The sequence below is a fragment of the Electrona antarctica genome (assembly GCF_951216825.1).
Source record: "Electrona antarctica genome assembly, chromosome: 12".
NCBI lineage: Eukaryota > Metazoa > Chordata > Actinopteri > Myctophiformes > Myctophidae > Electrona > Electrona antarctica.
Window position 1 is genome coordinate 3,166,513 of NC_136793.1, and position 17,566 is coordinate 3,184,078.

At 43.0% G+C, this 17,566-nt stretch overlaps 1 protein-coding gene across 1 annotated transcript in view; it reads left to right on the plus strand.

Moving 5' to 3' along the window:
• The window catches only part of LOC306933693 (poly(A) RNA polymerase GLD2-like), a 43,519-nt gene extending 28,137 nt beyond the window's left edge, over positions 1-15,382 (plus strand). Inside the window, exons 7-14 of the mRNA XM_079516003.1 lie at positions 124-190; positions 2,126-2,202; positions 4,490-4,618; positions 6,869-6,912; positions 12,162-12,298; positions 13,213-13,298; positions 14,203-14,282; positions 15,036-15,382. Of these exons, the coding sequence (XP_079372129.1) occupies positions 124-190; positions 2,126-2,202; positions 4,490-4,618; positions 6,869-6,912; positions 12,162-12,298; positions 13,213-13,298; positions 14,203-14,282; positions 15,036-15,122 (707 nt within the window). The 3' untranslated portion in view covers positions 15,123-15,382. The remainder of the gene's footprint in view (positions 1-123; positions 191-2,125; positions 2,203-4,489; positions 4,619-6,868; positions 6,913-12,161; positions 12,299-13,212; positions 13,299-14,202; positions 14,283-15,035) is intronic.
• Positions 15,383-17,566: the final 2,184 nt, after the last annotated feature.

A 17,566-nucleotide genomic window follows, 5' to 3' on the forward strand; every position in this document is an offset into this window, starting at 1 on the left:
TTTTGTGTGTGTGGTGTGTGTGTGTGTGTGTGTGTGTGTGTGTGTGTGTGTGTGTGTGTGTGTGTGTGTGTGTGTGTGTGTGTGTGTGTGTGTGTGTGTGTGTGTGTGTGTGTGTGTGTTCAGCGTACCTCCGTGAAACCCACCTGATCAGAGCCAAAGTGCCCATCCTGCGCTTCATAGAGACCGTCAGGTGAGCCGACCTTTAACCCTGAACTGTCCTGACCCCTAACCCAACATGTCCGCACACAAACAAATGTGACCAAATTTGACGAAGAGACTGCTGTTGGATTTTTTGAATTTTCGTTTTTTCATGTCATGTGAAAGCAGGGAATCGTAGCTTCAAATTGGTTGTTCAGTTTGACCATCCAGTTTAGGAGATATGGCTTATAGAGTAATGGTCTTGCAGAGAAACAGAGAGTTGAGAAAACAGGCTTGAAAGGTTCACTTCTGTGGTCTCTAACATTACACCTAGCTACATGTTTAAGCATTTATTTCATATTTACATGTCTTCTGTGGTCTCTAACATTACACCTAGCTACATGTTTAAGCATTTATTTCATATTTACATGTCTTCTGTGGTCTCTAACATTACACCTAGCTACATGTTTAAGCATTTATTTCATATTTACATGTCTTCTGTGGACTCTAACATTACACCTAGCTACATGTTTAAGCATTTATTTCATATTTACATGTCTTCTGTGGACTCTAACATTACACCTAGCTACATGTTTAAGCATTTATTTCATATTTACATGTCTTCTGTGGACTCTAACATTACACCTGGCTACATGTTTAAGCATTTATTTAATATTTACATGTCTTCTGTGGACTCTAATATTACACCTAGCTACATGTTTAAGCATTTATTTTATATTTACATGTCTTCTGTGGTCTCTTAACATTACACCTAGCTACATGTTTAAGCATTTATTTCATATTTACATGTCTTCTGTGGTCTCTAACATTACACCTAGCTACATGTTTAAGCATTTATTTCATATTTACATGTCTTCTGTGGACTCTAACATTACACCTGGCTACATGTTTAAGCATTTATTTAATATTTACATGTCTTCTGTGGACTCTAATATTACACCTAGCTACATGTTTAAGCATTTATTTTATATTTACATGTCTTCTGTGGTCTCTTAACATTACACCTAGCTACATGTTTAAGCATTTATTTCATATTTACATGTCTTCTGTGGTCTCTAACATTACACCTAGCTACATGTTTAAGCATTTATTTCATATTTACATGTCGATTTCAGCTCTGACACTTATTTCAGACATGCTCTATTATGTGAAGAGTCTGCCTGTGCTATTAACTAATTAAAAAAGCTCCTTATCTCCTCGTGATAAGCTGGAATTTGCGCGATGGCAGTTCTCAGTCAAATCTGGTCACTTATGTGTCTGTGGCAAATGTTTAGATTTTCAGTTTTTTCACACCATTATAATCTTATATTGATCATAACAACCACTTACTGAATGTCAGTCAGGTTTTCTCCAGAATAAGTTTGACACTGATTTATTATGACACTAAACTTTAGGAGTCCAACTAGTACTAGTGGTTCAAAGAAGCTATCTCTGTGTGATTCTGGTGAGATTATTGTCCACTCAATTTGTACGTCCGTGGCAAAGATCACACCTTAGAAAGCACGAGTGTCTATTTCAAACATTTCCCTATCTAATTATTGGACAGTATTAAGATGTTCATATTCATTTTGTATTCATCTTTACGGACCCAAACCATACCCTAGAAAGCACAAGTGTTTATTTCAAACATAAAGCCTTTTAGGTAATATAATACTTGACATTAATAAGTCAGTATAATAAGATTTATAATGTGTTATGATAAAGGTTATGATTATTCATAAGTAAGACAATATACATTTCTCATAAACATTTATACATTTTAATTATATATATGTTATAATGCGTTATAAACATGGAATACATAGCAAGTTATGAAGTATTTGAATACTTGATATTATAAGTCATTATAATAAGGTTTATAATGTGTTATGATTTAGCTTATAAAGTATAATGATTATTTATCAGCGCTTATAAATATAATTATACATGTTTATGAGAAGATTAATATATTTATAATAATTAACAGCGGGGTGGAGTTTGACCTGAACGTCAACAACACAGTGGGCATCAGGAACACATTTCTATTGAGGAGTTATGGTGAAGGTGAGTCTAACACAGTGGGCATCAGGAACACATTTCTATTGAGGAGTTATGGTGAAGGTGAGTCTCTATTGAGGAGTTATGGTGAAGGTGAGTCAACAACACAGTGGGCATCAGGAACACATTTCTATTGAGGAGTTATGGTGAAGGTGAGTCTAAACAACAACACAGTGGGCATCAGGAACACATTTCTATTGAGGAGTTATGGTGAAGGTGAGTCTGAACGTCAACAACACAGTGGGCATCAGGAACACATTTCTATTGAGGAGTTATGGTGAAGGTGAGTCTAAACAACAACACAGTGGGCATCAGGAACACATTTCTATTGAGGAGTTATGGTGAAGGTGAGTCTAAACAACAACACAGTGGGCATCAGGAACACATTTCTATTGAGGAGTTATGGTGAAGGTGAGTCTAAACAACAACACAGTGGGCATCAGGAACACATTTCTATTGAGGAGTTATGGTGAAGGTGAGTCTAAACAACAACACAGTGGGCATCAGGAACACATTTCTATTGAGGAGTTATGGTGAAGGTGAGTCTAAACAACAACACAGTGGGCATCAGGAACACATTTCTATTGAGGAGTTATGGTGAAGGTGAGTCTAAACAACAACACAGTGGGCATCAGGAACACATTTCTATTGAGGAGTTATGGTGAAGGTGAGTCTAAAATATGAATGTCCCTTTATTAACACATTCCATCCGTAGGACGTCTGGAAATGTTTTTTTTTTGTGAGCCTCTAAGGCCACCGTACGCTTCGCTCTTCATTCATATTAGCGTCCCGTTTACTTAGCTGTTAGCGCGGCAGAAAGAATGCCTCGTCTCTCCTAATCCAGGGCTAATCCATCAGATCCTCCGTGGTTTTGATCTGATGGATATACTAAGCGCTTCATTTCTGCTCCTCATCCGCCTCTCGTTCAAAATGTGAACGCTTTGGATTATTTATCGTATAAATGAAATCGAGAGCTAGGTAAGCTAGCAAAATATTTCTCAATTTTTTTCCCGGATTGTTTCTGGGGGGGGGGAGTGGCCATGTCTTTCCGGCACCCCAGAGCTCCTATTTTGAAGGAATCCCGGGAATGATTGTGTTAACTTAACCGTCACAAACGAGGAACACAAGGGTGTAAATTAGTACCCTAGCCTGCCATTTTGATTGATTGATTGATTGAAAAATGTATTAACAGTTTGCAGAATTACAGTACATTTCAAGCACAAACTCAATACAAAGGCTGTTAACTGTGAGTGGACGACCCAATTAAGCATTACACTTGTTTCCAACAGGGTCCACAATGTTCAATTCATCAAAAACATTTAGAGACGTACAAATAGACACTTCTATATAGACAAAGGACAGAACAGGAATTCATCAAACACGAGACTCTCGTGAACCAGGGTTTACATTCTTTAATCCAAGTTTTAATTCGGATCGTATCGTAGCTAATGAAGCTATCGCGTAAACATTGAGTGAGACACGGGCCGCGGCCATTTTGAAGATACGCGCATCCACTTGCATTGTAAGCCCTGTCTTCAAAGCCCTGTATCTCAGAAAGGGCATTGAGGGGGCAGTTTCTGGCCCAGACAAGCGTTTTCAACGGCCTGTAGCAGGCGCTGTGATACTCGCGGTCAGCTTTTTTCCACCGCCGAGCGAGACAACAACAACCGGTCATGATACCACACACAGCAGTTTTTCCACAGAAACATGTGATTACGGATATTTGGATCTTCAAAGTAAGTGTTACGCGCGATAAAACCTTGGCAATACGCTATCGAGGGATTAATTAATGCTGGCGGTAAATGTATTTAATAATATAGACATGAATACTAATTATAGATAGTTAATGAATGTAAATAGTCTGGACCATTGAGACGAGGAGGCGGACCTTCTGGTCTTCTTCTTCTACCAAATAGAATGGTGTGTGTGTGTGTGTGTGTGTGTGTGTGTGTGTGTGTGTGTGTGTGTGTGTGTGTGTGTGTGTGTGTGTGTGTGTGTGTGTGTGTGTGTGTGTGTGTGTGTGTGTGTGTGTGTGTGTGTGTGTGTGTGTGTGTGTGTGTGTGTGTGTGTGTGTGTGAACGGTGGCTGAACTATCACTAGCGCCATCTAGCGGGCTGAGTTAATTGTGTGTGTGTGTGTGTGTGTGTGTGTGTGTGTGTGTGTGTGTGTGTGTGTGTGTGTGTGTGTGTGTGTGTGTGTGTGTGTGTGTGTGTGTGTGTGTGTGTGTGTGTGTGTGTGTGTGTGTGTGTGTGTGTGTGTGTGTGTGTGTGTGTGTGTGTGTGTGTGTGTGTAGCTGACCCCAGGGTCAAGGCCCTCATCCTGGTCATTAAGAAGTGGGCTCGTCGTCACCAGATCAACGACGCCAGCAAAGGAACTCTGAGCAGCTACACTCTGGTCCTGATGGTCATCAGCTACCTGCAGGGTGAGGGGGCACACACACACACACACACACACACTCTGGTCCTGATGGTCATCAGCTACCTGCAGGGTGAGGGGGCGCACGCGCACGCGCACACACACACACACACACACACACACACACACACACACACTCTGGTCCTGATGGTCATTAGCTACCTGCAGGGTGAGGGGGCGCACGCACACACACACAGCGAACCCCCCCCCCCCCCCCAGACACAGAACATCCCGACTCCCGACCCAAACACTGATGAAACGTGTTGTTTGATTAAACATAATGTGTAGAATAATAATAATTCGCTGGTAAAGAGCTATTATTTCTAAAATGTAAAAAAATATATAAGGAATAATTTGGGTAATGGAGATATTTTAAAAGTTGTCACTTTATTAATCCCAAAGGTTGGAGTTCATTCCCAATTGGCCATATTCAGAAGGTGATACCTAGGTGATACTTCCCATAGACGGCCCATTCATCCAATCAGAAAAGTCCTCTAATTATATTAAACAACGTTAAACTCACCAACATTGCAGCTGTAGGGAAAGCTTGAATTATCCTCTTTCAATCTGCAAAGTGTTTTTGCTACTTCCTGTCAAGAATGTGATATTGTGTTGGAGTTTGGAAGCGCTCGTTGAATATCACTCAGCGCCCTGCATACCACCTGTTTAGAATGTGCACATTTTTGCTTTACTGATAACGAGCGCTTCCAAACTCTGATACTTTTCTTGACAGGAAGTAGCTCACAACATGTCTACGGTGGATTTTAATAAAACAAAAACTGTACAGATAGAAAGAGGATAATTCTAGCTTTCCCTACAGCTGTAATGTTGGTGAGTTTGACATTGTTTAATACAATCAGAGAGGACTGTTCTGATTGGATGAACGGGCTGCCTATGGGAAGTTACACCTAGTTAGCACCTTGCTGGCAAGATGGCTGCAGTCTGAATATAGTCAATAGCAGACTTTATTCCTATGGGCTGTGGCAATAATACAAATAAAAAAAGAACGAAAAGTAACTATAATAGTTCATGTTTTGGAACCATGAACTTTAGATTACTTTTTATCGACTTCAGCTCGGCTTTTAATACTATACATCCAGACATTCTGTTGCGTAAATTAGCTCAGTTAAATGTGAACCCCTTTATGATAAAATGGTATTTTTCTTTTCTCTCTAGGAGACCACAGCGGTGAGATTTAACTCGGTGTTCTCAGAGGAGACACTGTGTAGTACAGGGGTGCCCCAAGGAACAGTCAGTTCCTCCTTTCTGTTTACCTTGTATTCGGACGACTGTGTCAGCTCACAAATCAGTTTGTTATCAAGTTTTCCGATGACACCGTGATACTTAGTCTGCTCAAAAGTGATAATAACATCCTCAGCCATACAGAGGGAGTAGACAAGTTTATAGAGTGGTGTGATTCTACACCATCTGAAAATAAATGTAAACAAAACAGAGGAGGTCATAGTGGACCCCAGGTCCCTAGGAGACCACAGTATGATTACTGTCCATGACCATAACATCACATCCCCTCGTATAAATACCTGGGAGTACAGATCGATGAGAACCTGAGCTGGCACACGCATGTTACAACACTGTGTTCTAAGATACACCAGCATGTTACAACACTGTGTTCTAAGATACACCAGCATGTTACAACACTGTGTTCTAAGATACACCAGCATGTTACAACACTGTGTTCTAAGATACACCAGCATGTTACAACACTGTGTTCTAAGATACACCAGCATGTTACAACACTGTGTTCTAAGATACACCAGCATGTTACAACACTGTGTTCTAAGATACACCAGCATGTTACAACACTGTGTTCTAAGATACACCAGCATGTTACAACACTGTGTTCTAAGATACACCAGCATGTTACAACACTGTGTTCTAAGATACACACGCATGTTACAACACTGTGTTCTAAGATACACCAGCATGTTACAACACTGTGTTCTAAGATACACCAGCATGTTACAACACTGTGTTCTAAGATACACCAGCGTCTACACTTTCTCAGAAGACTTAGACTTTTTGAAGTCAGTCAAAATGTTGAATGATGAACTATGAACTAAACTAGTTCATAAAAGAAAAAAAACTTTCCCAACACTGTGCGCACGCACACGCACACACACACACACACGCACACACGCGCACACACACACGCACGCGCGCACGCACGCGCGCACACACACACACGTGTCAGCTAACGAGTGTGTAACCTGGTGAATGTTGTTGTGTTTATTTCCAGTTCTTCACAAGCCGGTCCTTCCTTCACTACAGAGAGACTTCCCAGTAAGTAATGTTTGGTTATTTGGCGATGGTAGCCGAGCCCCGACCGGCCCGAAGCAGATTGTTAGAGACTAATACGCACAGTTGTGAACTAAATGTTCCAATAATAGCTTATCTCTAATGAACTCAAACGTGCTTTTTATAGGCTTTTTATTAATTCATTATTAATCAAACACATATAACATACATTCACACGTTCTGTTCACACTTCCCCCAACACAAGATGAATTCAGTACCCTGGAGCTTGTCCTATAGAGCTCCGAAGTCTGACGTCACTTTCAGTAGAGGTCATCAATCTCCAGGTTCATGTATTTGTTTATTTGCATTGAGATCCCCAAACGGCGATTTTAGGTCGCTTCATATAAGAACTGTGTTTGAAAAATAAACCGACCACCTCGGCGTTTCTGTCAGGGGAGTGGCTGTGCGTCGTTAATGATGTCCATTCATATTTGATACAGCCAGTTTCTAGAGAAAATTGAATTAATGTGACCGCAAAAGCCTTGAAACTACATATGAATGCAATGTCGCTGAGCATATACGTCACGCCCAGCTGTCAACATATTGCGTTCCTGAGATTCCTCGTTGACGTAAGCTCAGCTGGTGGTGACTCGACTCGTACTAACCACGATACATTATATATCAATAAAATAAAAATAAACGTAATTAACGTTCAGTTTCTGTTGTGCGACGGGCTGCGGGCAGAAGCAGCCTACCCGGAAATGTAGTCTCTGGGTTGTTTGGCTCGTTTCTAACGCTTATTTTGTTACTCTTTGGGTATATTTGTACATTTCCACCTTCAGTCGATGCTTCATATCCATATGAGTGAAAAGGCCCGGGTGATCGGTTTATTTTTCAAACACAGTTCTTATATGAGGCGATCTAAAATCCCCCTATGGAGAGTACAATGCTTATAAAAACATACATGAACCATGGCGCTCACTGCCCTCTACTGGTAGTAGAGGGCAGTGACGTCAGGACTTCGGTGCTCTATTGGTCTGGTTTCTACCCTGCTCTGTTGGTTAGGAATTCTAGCTATCATTTAAACACTCTAAGCTGACCAGAATCGGCCCTGTCCCAGGACTATCAGATATTGGTAAAGCTTAGCTTCCTTGTTGTAATGCAGACTTAGTTCAGTGATATGTGTATCACTAAGTGGTTTTAAATCTACGTTATCATTAATTAATTGTTATTAATCAATTGATCGGGACACAAGAAACACAAGAACACTTGGTTACAATCTAAACATCATATTACATAAATTATGAATAATGCACAATTATATATAGCATTTATACGCACCGCTGTCATCTGCCTGCTTCATGTTTCATGTTGGATGGTATTTGTGAATCTGGCCTAAAACTGTGCTACACAGAATAGTCACAGTGGGCTCTGACTGAAGTCACACCTCCATGCTAACACTGTAAGCCAATGGGAACCCAGACCATGCTTCCTGCCTTTCTCTCTGAGAGAGGCAGTTTGTGATGCAGTCAGCTTCCTGCCTGCACCGCTGACCTTAGGCTGTTAGACTATCACAGGTATTATTATTTAGGCTTCTTACCAACCCAATATATATAATAGGTTATTAGAACACATTTAAACAATTGAACAGGAATTAAAGATTAAAGTTACTTATTCCACATTGCCATGTTCTATAAAGTAGTGAGTTGACTCTCCTCTGGAAGGTGTCATAAATGGCCTGTCTTACAACAGGAAGAGGTCGTAAAACCCCCACTTCAAGGGTCTGCATGCAGAATGGAATGTGGAGACCTGTAGCTCTCTCTCTCTCTAGAGAGCTACAGTTTGACCAATCAATTTGACCCAATATATATTTCTCCCATTATGAGTACAAATCTCGCACACCCATAAATAACACGACAAGTAACGTTAGGGTCCATTTGGTTCCTTCACTACAGAGAGACTTCCCAGTAAGTAACGTTAGGGTCCATTTGGTTCCTTCACTACAGAGAGACTTCCCAGTAAGTAACGTTAGGGTCCATTTGGTTCCTTCACTACAGAGAGACTTCCCAGTAAGTGACGTTAGGGTCCATTTGGTTCCTTCACTGCAGAGAGACTTCCCAGTGAGTAACGTTAGGTTCCATTTGGTTCCTTCACTACAGAGAGACTTCCTATAAGTAACGTTAGGGTCCATTTGGTTCCTTCACTACAGAGAGACTTCCTATAAGTAACGTTAGGGTCCATTTGGTTCCACTTAACTCTCAGAGTTAATAGAACACACTGTGTATTTCGGTTCGTGAGTATTTTCTTATTTAATGAAGCAACGTTTCGGTCCCTCCGGCACATACACTCTCAGAGTTAAATTAACTTTGAGTTTACAATATAAATCGGGGGTCCCAGAGATAGAAATGCCATTAAATGGGGGTCCCGTAGACTAATGCATGTCAAACTGGGGGTCCTTGAAATGAAACGGGTTGAGAATCACTGCTAGAGCCGTAAAAATCTTCTCTCATGGGGGTCCCTGGCATATCTCTTCAAACGGGGGTCCGCGGGGATAATTAGTGTCAGTTTTGGGGGTCCTTGACATGAAAAACTTTTGGGAACCATGGAGGTAGACACTAGCTATTGAAAAATAGTTGTAGGTCTGCTATTTCTTGAAAAAACGTGAAATTGTGGCTCAAATCTTTGAATATATATTGTTACAGAGTGAACGTTTTTAACTCAAATCTTTGCTTCTGAGGGGTTCCTGGAATAACATATTTTCAGATGGGGGTCGGTGGCCAATTACAGATCATGTTTGGGGTTCTTGACATGAAATATTGAGCACCTGACATAGAAACATGAGGTATTTCAGAAAATTGTCATCATTTAGAAGACATCGGGCCAAAATGGTTTAACCCATTTTGGACGGGAACCCCTTTTGGTGTTTTAAAGCATTATGTTATACTTTAGCTTTTGAAAAATAGCAGATCTACAAGCTGAACTTGTAGGTCTGCTATTTTTGAAATAGCAGACCTATTTCCTGATTTCAAAATCATTTTCACGATTTTGAAAAATCGTGAAAATGTGCCTCAAATCTTTGAATATATATTATTACAGAGTGAACATTTTAACTCCAAGCTTTGCTTCTGGGGGAGTCCAAAACCATTTTTTAAATTTTGACGTCAGGCCTAAATGTGTTAACTAATAGTTTGGCATGGTCCTGTATGGACCAGGAACATTAACTAATGTCTACTCTATAGGAGTGTTTCCACCCTGACATGGAGGTAGACATGGTCCCATATGGACCAGGTACATTAACTAATGTCTACTCTATAGGAGTGTTTCCACCCTGACATGGAGGTAGACATGGTCCCATATGGACCAGGTACATTAACTAATGTCTACTCTATAGGAGTGTTTCCACCCTGACATGGAGGTAGACATGGTCCCGTATGGACCAGGTACATTAACTAATGTCTACTCTATAGGAGTGTTTCCACCCTGACATGGAGGTAGACATGGTCCCATATGGACCAGGTACTAGGGCCGGGACTTTAACGCGTTAATTGAGATTAATTAACTACAGAAAAATTAACGCGTTAAAAAAATTAACGCATTTAATCGCACCTTTTTTTTCCACCGCGGAACGTTTCTCACTGGGTGCGTTTCTAGTAGTACTGAATAGGCTGCGGCACGCAGCAGCAGCAGCAGCAGTTGTTTACTCTACACTACAGGCTACAGCTCCGTCAGAAAGCCCAAACCTAGCCCGTCTCCGGACCCCCCGGGTTGAGCTCCTTTGGACCGCTACCACGAAGGGTCCGGTCTCACCGGCGTCAAGCGACATGGGATGCAATCTGACTTTCCCTGTTTTACCTCTGTGCTGCGGTGTCGGTGTCACGCTGACATATTCCAAAATAAGCATATGAACGCTATAGGAGACAACGAACCTTCTGACCCCCCCCGCGAACGGCTCAGAAGCCGTTAAGTATTTTTAATGTTTGTACGACCATTTTGGCAGCTCTGAAATTCTCTCTTGTTGACATCCCATTGTACCGCCTCCAGCATATCGTTGGCTAGCTGCGCCTCCCTACGCGCCTCGTAGGCGCAGCTAGCCAACCGAGATGTCAACAAGGAGGGACCGAAGAGAGAATTTCAGAGCTGCCAAAACAGTCGTACAAACATTAAAAATACTTAACGGCTTCTGAGCCGTTCGCGGGGGGGGTCAGAAGGTTCGTTGTCTCCTATAGCGTTCATATGCTTATTTTGGAATATGTCAGCGTGACACCGACACCGCAGCACAGAGGTAAAACAGGGAAAGTCAGATTGCATCCCATGTCGCTTGACGCCGGTGAGACCGGACCCTTCGTGGTAGCGGTCCAAAGGAGCTCAACCCGGGGGGTCCGGAGACGGGCTAGCCCAAACCCAAATGAATCGAATGAAGAAGCCGCTTATATCGCTTTTGCTCCATGGATGGGACATTTAGATGTAAAAGCTATCGGATGGATGCGTGGATAGCAGCATGGCTGTGTGCAATGTCAGAGGGAAATGATCCATTTATGACCAACGTTAGCTTATATGCTAGGCTTGCTAGCTGCTTCAGTTTAACATGTCTCACAGACCACCAGAGAGGCGCGGTGACCGCTGTCAAGCTGTCCTCGATGCGAAACATACTGAAGTAGCAAGCGTGGGTCAGCCCCAACCTCATGTGAAATGTTTCCCCCATAATAAAGTTGTTTTTATTTGTTCTCATGCCCCGCCATGTAAAGCACATTTGAGTATTCATATACACACTGCTGCTCTTGTTTATCTGTTGGGATAAAAAAGTTGTATTGCTTAAAGGGGAATACCACTCATTTTCAAAAAAATTCTATGGAGTTGTGTGCACTGGAAATAATAAAGTCCCCCCCATTATGTGTTGCCTATAGAACTGGAGGTCTGAAAAAAACAGTAACATTATGAAGTACATTTTTGTGATGTCACTGAGATGTACTTCATAATGTTACTGATTTTTTTCAGACCTCCAGTTCTAGGCAACACAGAATGGGGGGGGACTTAATTATTATATCCACACAACAACTCTAAGGTATATTAATGACAGTAAAATGTTGAAAATGAGTGGAATCCCGTAGTCACTATTCACTGGGATACCAAAAAACATTTGAAAAAAAGGTTTCTCACTATTCTCGGGTTGAATAATGGTATGCGATTAAAATGCGATTAATCGAGATTAATTAACTACAAAGCCTCTGATTAATTAGATTAATTTTTTTAATCGAGTCCCAGCTCTACCAGGTACATTAACTAATGTGTTATAGGAGTGTTTCCATCCTGACATGGAGGTGGACATGGTCCCACATGGGCCCAGGAACATCCCGGTCTACCGGTCCAAGAACCAGTCGTCTCTGGGAGACCTGCTACTGGGCTTCCTGCAGCACTACGCCACGGTCTTCAAGTGAGTCTCAGTCTGTCCTTAAACACCTAAAGACTTTAGGTCCTTTTTAATAATGATGTAAATGGGATCGCTGAAATCCGTTTTTGTGCTCGTCCGTCCCGGAGCTGTTTTGCGCGCAGCTGTTCACTTCCTGGTTCACGGCAAGGAAGCTCTGAGAAGGAAGTGAAGTGGTCACGTGACTGGGCTGCGCCGCCATGACACTTTCATGGACACTTTCATGGGAGCCAAACTCACACCGGAAGTGCAATGAATACATGGAAGTGAATGGAGCCGGCTGGACCAGCTCATAACAAACATTATTCATGAACAATTGAGACCTTTTGTAAAGTAATCAGTTCTGGAAAACAAGACATATCACAGGTTGTTTTCTAATCACTTACTTTTCTATATCATTTTATCTGAGGATCTAAACAGCAGCAGGTATCGTTTCTGGCTCCGAAGTATCGTGAGATTTGGCTGCCAGACAGGAAACGGTGGGAAGTCTCGCGATACTTGGTGCGTTCATTAAGGTACTTTGTGCTCTTTAGATACCTCTATAAAAATGACACAGTGTACACATCGAATAGCAACACAGCAGACAATAATGTGTTACATGTCTTCTGTTGTTTTCCAGACGTGATTACAAAATGTACTCAGTCATTCATAAATAGTGTTTGTTCATGAGCTGGTCACTGAGCTCTCATTGACTCCAGTGCATTCCTGGTTAGACAAATCTTGCTATTCTCTCCAAATCTACAGCGCTGTCCGTGATCATACAGCTGGGATCTCTGTGTTTTCATTGGCTCATACAGCTGGAATCTCTGTGTTTTCATTGGCTCATACAGCTGGGATCTCTGTGTTTTGATAGGTGGGATCAGGAGGTGATCTCTGTGTTGTGATTGGCTCCTACAGCTGTGATCTCTGTGTTCTGATAGGTGGGATAAGGAGGTGGTTTCGGTGCGAGAGGCGCGGCGTCTCACCAAGGAGCGTTCTGCCGCCAGAGAGTTCATCTCAGTGGAAGGTCAGTGACAGAAAGGTCAAGAGGTCAACAAAAAGCATGGAATACGGATGTGTATATTACAGGAAACTCCCGCTAAAATTTCCAACAAACTCCGGTAAACTCCCCAATTGTACCAGTAAATTACCGTATATTAACTGTACAGTATATGCCCGCTAAATAATAAGAAATCACACCCGTGGTTGATCTAGATTTTCATGAATTCGGCTAAATTCTCATGATCTTTTCCTGGCCCATGTTCTCATCATTAACACAAGACTGAAGGCTTAATTTTGCTCCTTTTGAGAAGTGGTTCTAGAAACTAATTCCACCTGAAGTTCTACAAATCCTTGACCCACAGAACTGTAAATAACATGTACTGGATAATATACCAAGGCCAAATTGCTATACAGGCTTCCCCGGGCCCTCCAATTACACGTTTCTCCAGTTCTCAAATCAATATCACATAGGAAGGTGCACCAAGAAAGAAAAAGAGACATTACTTGAAAAAGACAATTTTAAATCAAAGGCTGTGACATCACTTGGTGATGCATCACCATGTTTTATCATTCATGGTAACTAGTCTTTATGTATGTGATGTATTACCATGTTTTATGATTCATGGTAACTAGTCTATATGTATGTGATGCATCACCATGTTTTATGATTCATGGTAACTAGTCTTTATGTATGTGATGTATTACCATGTTTTATGATTCATGGTAACTAGTCTTTATGTATGTGATGTATTACCATGTTTTATGATTCATGGTAACTAGTCTTTATGTATGTGATGTATTACCATGTTTTATGATTCATGGTAACTAGTCTTTATGTATGTGATGTATCACCATGTGTTGTTCTTGCTTAATGTAAATCACTCTGGATTAAGAGCATCTGATAAATGCCTAAACTGTTTGTGTTCCAGAGCCTTTCGAGAGGAACAACGTGGCCAGAGCGGTCCACGAGAAGATGAAGTTCGACGCCATCAGAGCCCAGTTCTCTGAGGTAACGCCTGGCCAGGGTGCTTTTTGGCAGCACATTTCTATTTTAGTTTTAGTCATAGTCTCTTGGATAGCTTTCATTTAGTTTTAGACACATTTTAGTCACCTGGAATGTTTTAGTGTTAGACTAGTTTTAGTCGATTAAATGTAATAAGATTTTAGTCGACTAAATCTACAGTTGATTTTGTCGACTAAAATGTATTTTGGTGGGCCTTGATGCCGTCGTAATGACTGTTTTTACACTTGCTCAAAATAGCAGATCTACAAGCTCACAACGCGACGCGTTGTGAGCTTGTAGATCTGCTTTTTTCAACATGCAACCAAGTGTAAACTGACTTATAGTGGATCTCTCGTCCACTAGTCCCTTCCTAGTGGATCTCTTGTCCACTAGTCCCTTCCTAACATTTAGTCTAGTTTTTATTTGTTGACGAAAATGTCGATATATTTAGTCTCAGTTTTAGTCACCATAGCTTAGTTTTCATGTAGTTTCCATGTAGTTTTCGTCAGTGAATAAAATGTAGTCGACGAACATATTTTGTCTTAGTTTTAGTCGACGAAAACAACACTGTTGCTGGTCCTATAGTGTCTGATCTTGTCAAGTAAAATGGTGTGTGTGTGTGTGTGTGTGTGTGTGTGTGTGTGTGTGTGTGTGTGTGTGTGTGTGTGTGTGTGTGTGTGTGTGTGTGTGTGTGTGTGTCTGTGTCTGTGTCTGTGTCTGTGTCTGTGTGTGTGTGTGTGTGTGTGTGTGTTATATCAGTCTTATCAGAAACTCTCCCAGAACAAGGACCTCAACTCCATCCTGCCGGTCGGAGAGACCATTAACGACGAGCTGTCTGGACGATAAACACTGAATATGGACGCCTGGGGGGGAGGGGGGGGGGGGAGGGGGTCCTCTACGTCGGACAGGTCTAGATCAGTGGAAGGACCCCCAAATTGCGTTACCACGGGTAAGAGGAGGGGTCTTCTGGACCTCCCCATACCACGGGTAAGAGGAGGGGTCTTCTGGACCTCCCCATACCACGGGTAAGAGGAGGGGTCTTCTGGACCTCCCCATACCACGGGTAAGAGGAGGGGTCTTCTGGACCTCCCCATGGGTAAATTAAATATGGACCGGGGGGAAGGGGGGGGGGGTCTTCTTCTGGAATCTTCTACTTCGGACAGGCCTGGACCCCCAGAGAGGTGTGTGTGGGGGGGGGGGGGGGTGGGAGACTTAATTATTCTACATACCTTTTTTTATTTTCTCTTTTTGTTCCTCACCTTTTTTAATTTAATTTAAAAAACAATTCCTCGCCTTTTTTTTTGTGATATGCGTGGGGTCACCCCGGGACCCCCTCCTCATTGTGGGATCACCCCAGGACCCCCTCCTCATTGTGGGGTCACCCCGCGACCCCCTCCTCATTGTGGGGTCACCCCGGGACCCCCTCATTGTGGGGTCACCCCGGGACCCCCTCCTCATTGTGGGGTCACCCCGGGACCCCCTCATTGTGGGGTCACCCCGGGACCCCCTCCTCATTGTGGGGTCACCCCAGGACCCCCTCATTGTGGGGTCACCCCGGGACCCCCTCATTGTGGGGTCACCCCGGGACCCCCTCCTCATTGTGGGGTCACCCCGGGACCCCCTCATTGTGGGGTCACCCCGGGACCCCCTCCTCATTGTGGGGTCACCCCGGGACCCCCTCCTCATTGTGGGATCACCCCGGGACCCCCTCATTGTGGGGTCACCCCGCGACCCCCTCCTCATTGTGGGGTCACCCCGGGACCCCCTCCTCATTGTGGGGTCACCCCGGGACCCCCTCCTCATTGTGGGGTCACCCCGGGACCCCCTCCTCATTGTGGGGTCACCCCGGGACCCCCTCCTCATTGTGGGGTCACCCCGGGACCCCCTCCTCATTGTCATCAAATATGTCGTCTTCGGGACCTCCGATCTGATGTATTAATTTAACTCTTACGGGTCCATTTGGTTCCATGTGTTACACTCTCAGAGTTACAGACCTGTAAGGGTCCATTTGGTTCCATGTGTTACACTCTCAGAGTTACAGACCTGTAAGGGTCCATTTGGTTCCATGTGTTACACTCTCAGAGTTACAGACCTGTAAGGGTCCATTTGGTTCCATGTGTTACACTCTCAGAGTCACAGACCTGTAAGGGTCCATTTGGTTCCATGTGTTACACTCTCAGAGTTACAGACCCGTAAGGGTCCATTTGGTTCCATGTGTTACACTCTCAGAGTTACAGACCTGTAAGGGTCCATTTGGTTCCATGTGTTACACTCTCAGAGTTACAGACCTGTAAGGGTCCATTTGGTTCCATGTGTTACACTCTCAGAGTTACAGACCTGTAAGGGTCCATTTGGTTCCATGTGTTACACTCTCAGAGTCACAGACCTGTAAGGGTCCATTTGGTTCCATGTGTTACACTCTCAGAGTTACAGACCTGTAAGGGTCCATTTGGTTCCATGTGTTACACTCTCAGAGTTACAGACCTGTAAGGGTCCATTTGGTTCCATGTGTTACACTCTCAGAGTCACAGACCTGTAAGGGTCCATTTGGTTCCATGTGTTACACTCTCAGAGTCACAGACCCGTAAGGGTCCATTTGGTTCCATGTGTTACACTCTCAGAGTCACAGACCCGTAAGGGTCCATTTGGTTCCATGTGTTACACTCTCAGAGTTACAGACCCGTAAGGGTCCATTTGGTTCCATGTGTTACACTCTCAGAGTTACAGACCCGTAAGGGTCCATTTGGTTCCATGTGTTACACTCTCAGAGTTACAGACCCGTAAGGGTCCATTTGGTTCCATGTGTTACACTCTCAGAGTTACAGACCTGTAAGGGTCCATTTGGTTCCATGTGTTACACTCTCAGAGTTACAGACCTGTAAGGGTCCATTTGGTTCCATGTGTTACACTCTCAGAGTCACAGACCTGTAAGGGTCCATTTGGTTCCATGTGTTACACTCTCAGAGTTACAGACCTGTAAGGGTCCATTTGGTTCCATGTGTTACACTCTCAGAGTTACAGACCTGTAAGGGTCCATTTGGTTCCATGTGTTACACTCTCAGAGTCACAGACCTGTAAGGGTCCATTTGGTTCCATGTGTTACACTCTCAGAGTCACAGACCCGTAAGGGTCCATTTGGTTCCATGTGTTACACTCTCAGAGTCACAGACCCGTAAGGGTCCATTTGGTTCCATGTGTTACACTCTCAGAGTTACAGACCCGTAAGGGTCCATTTGGTTCCATGTGTTACACTCTCAGAGTCACAGACCTGTAAGGGTCCATTTGGTTCC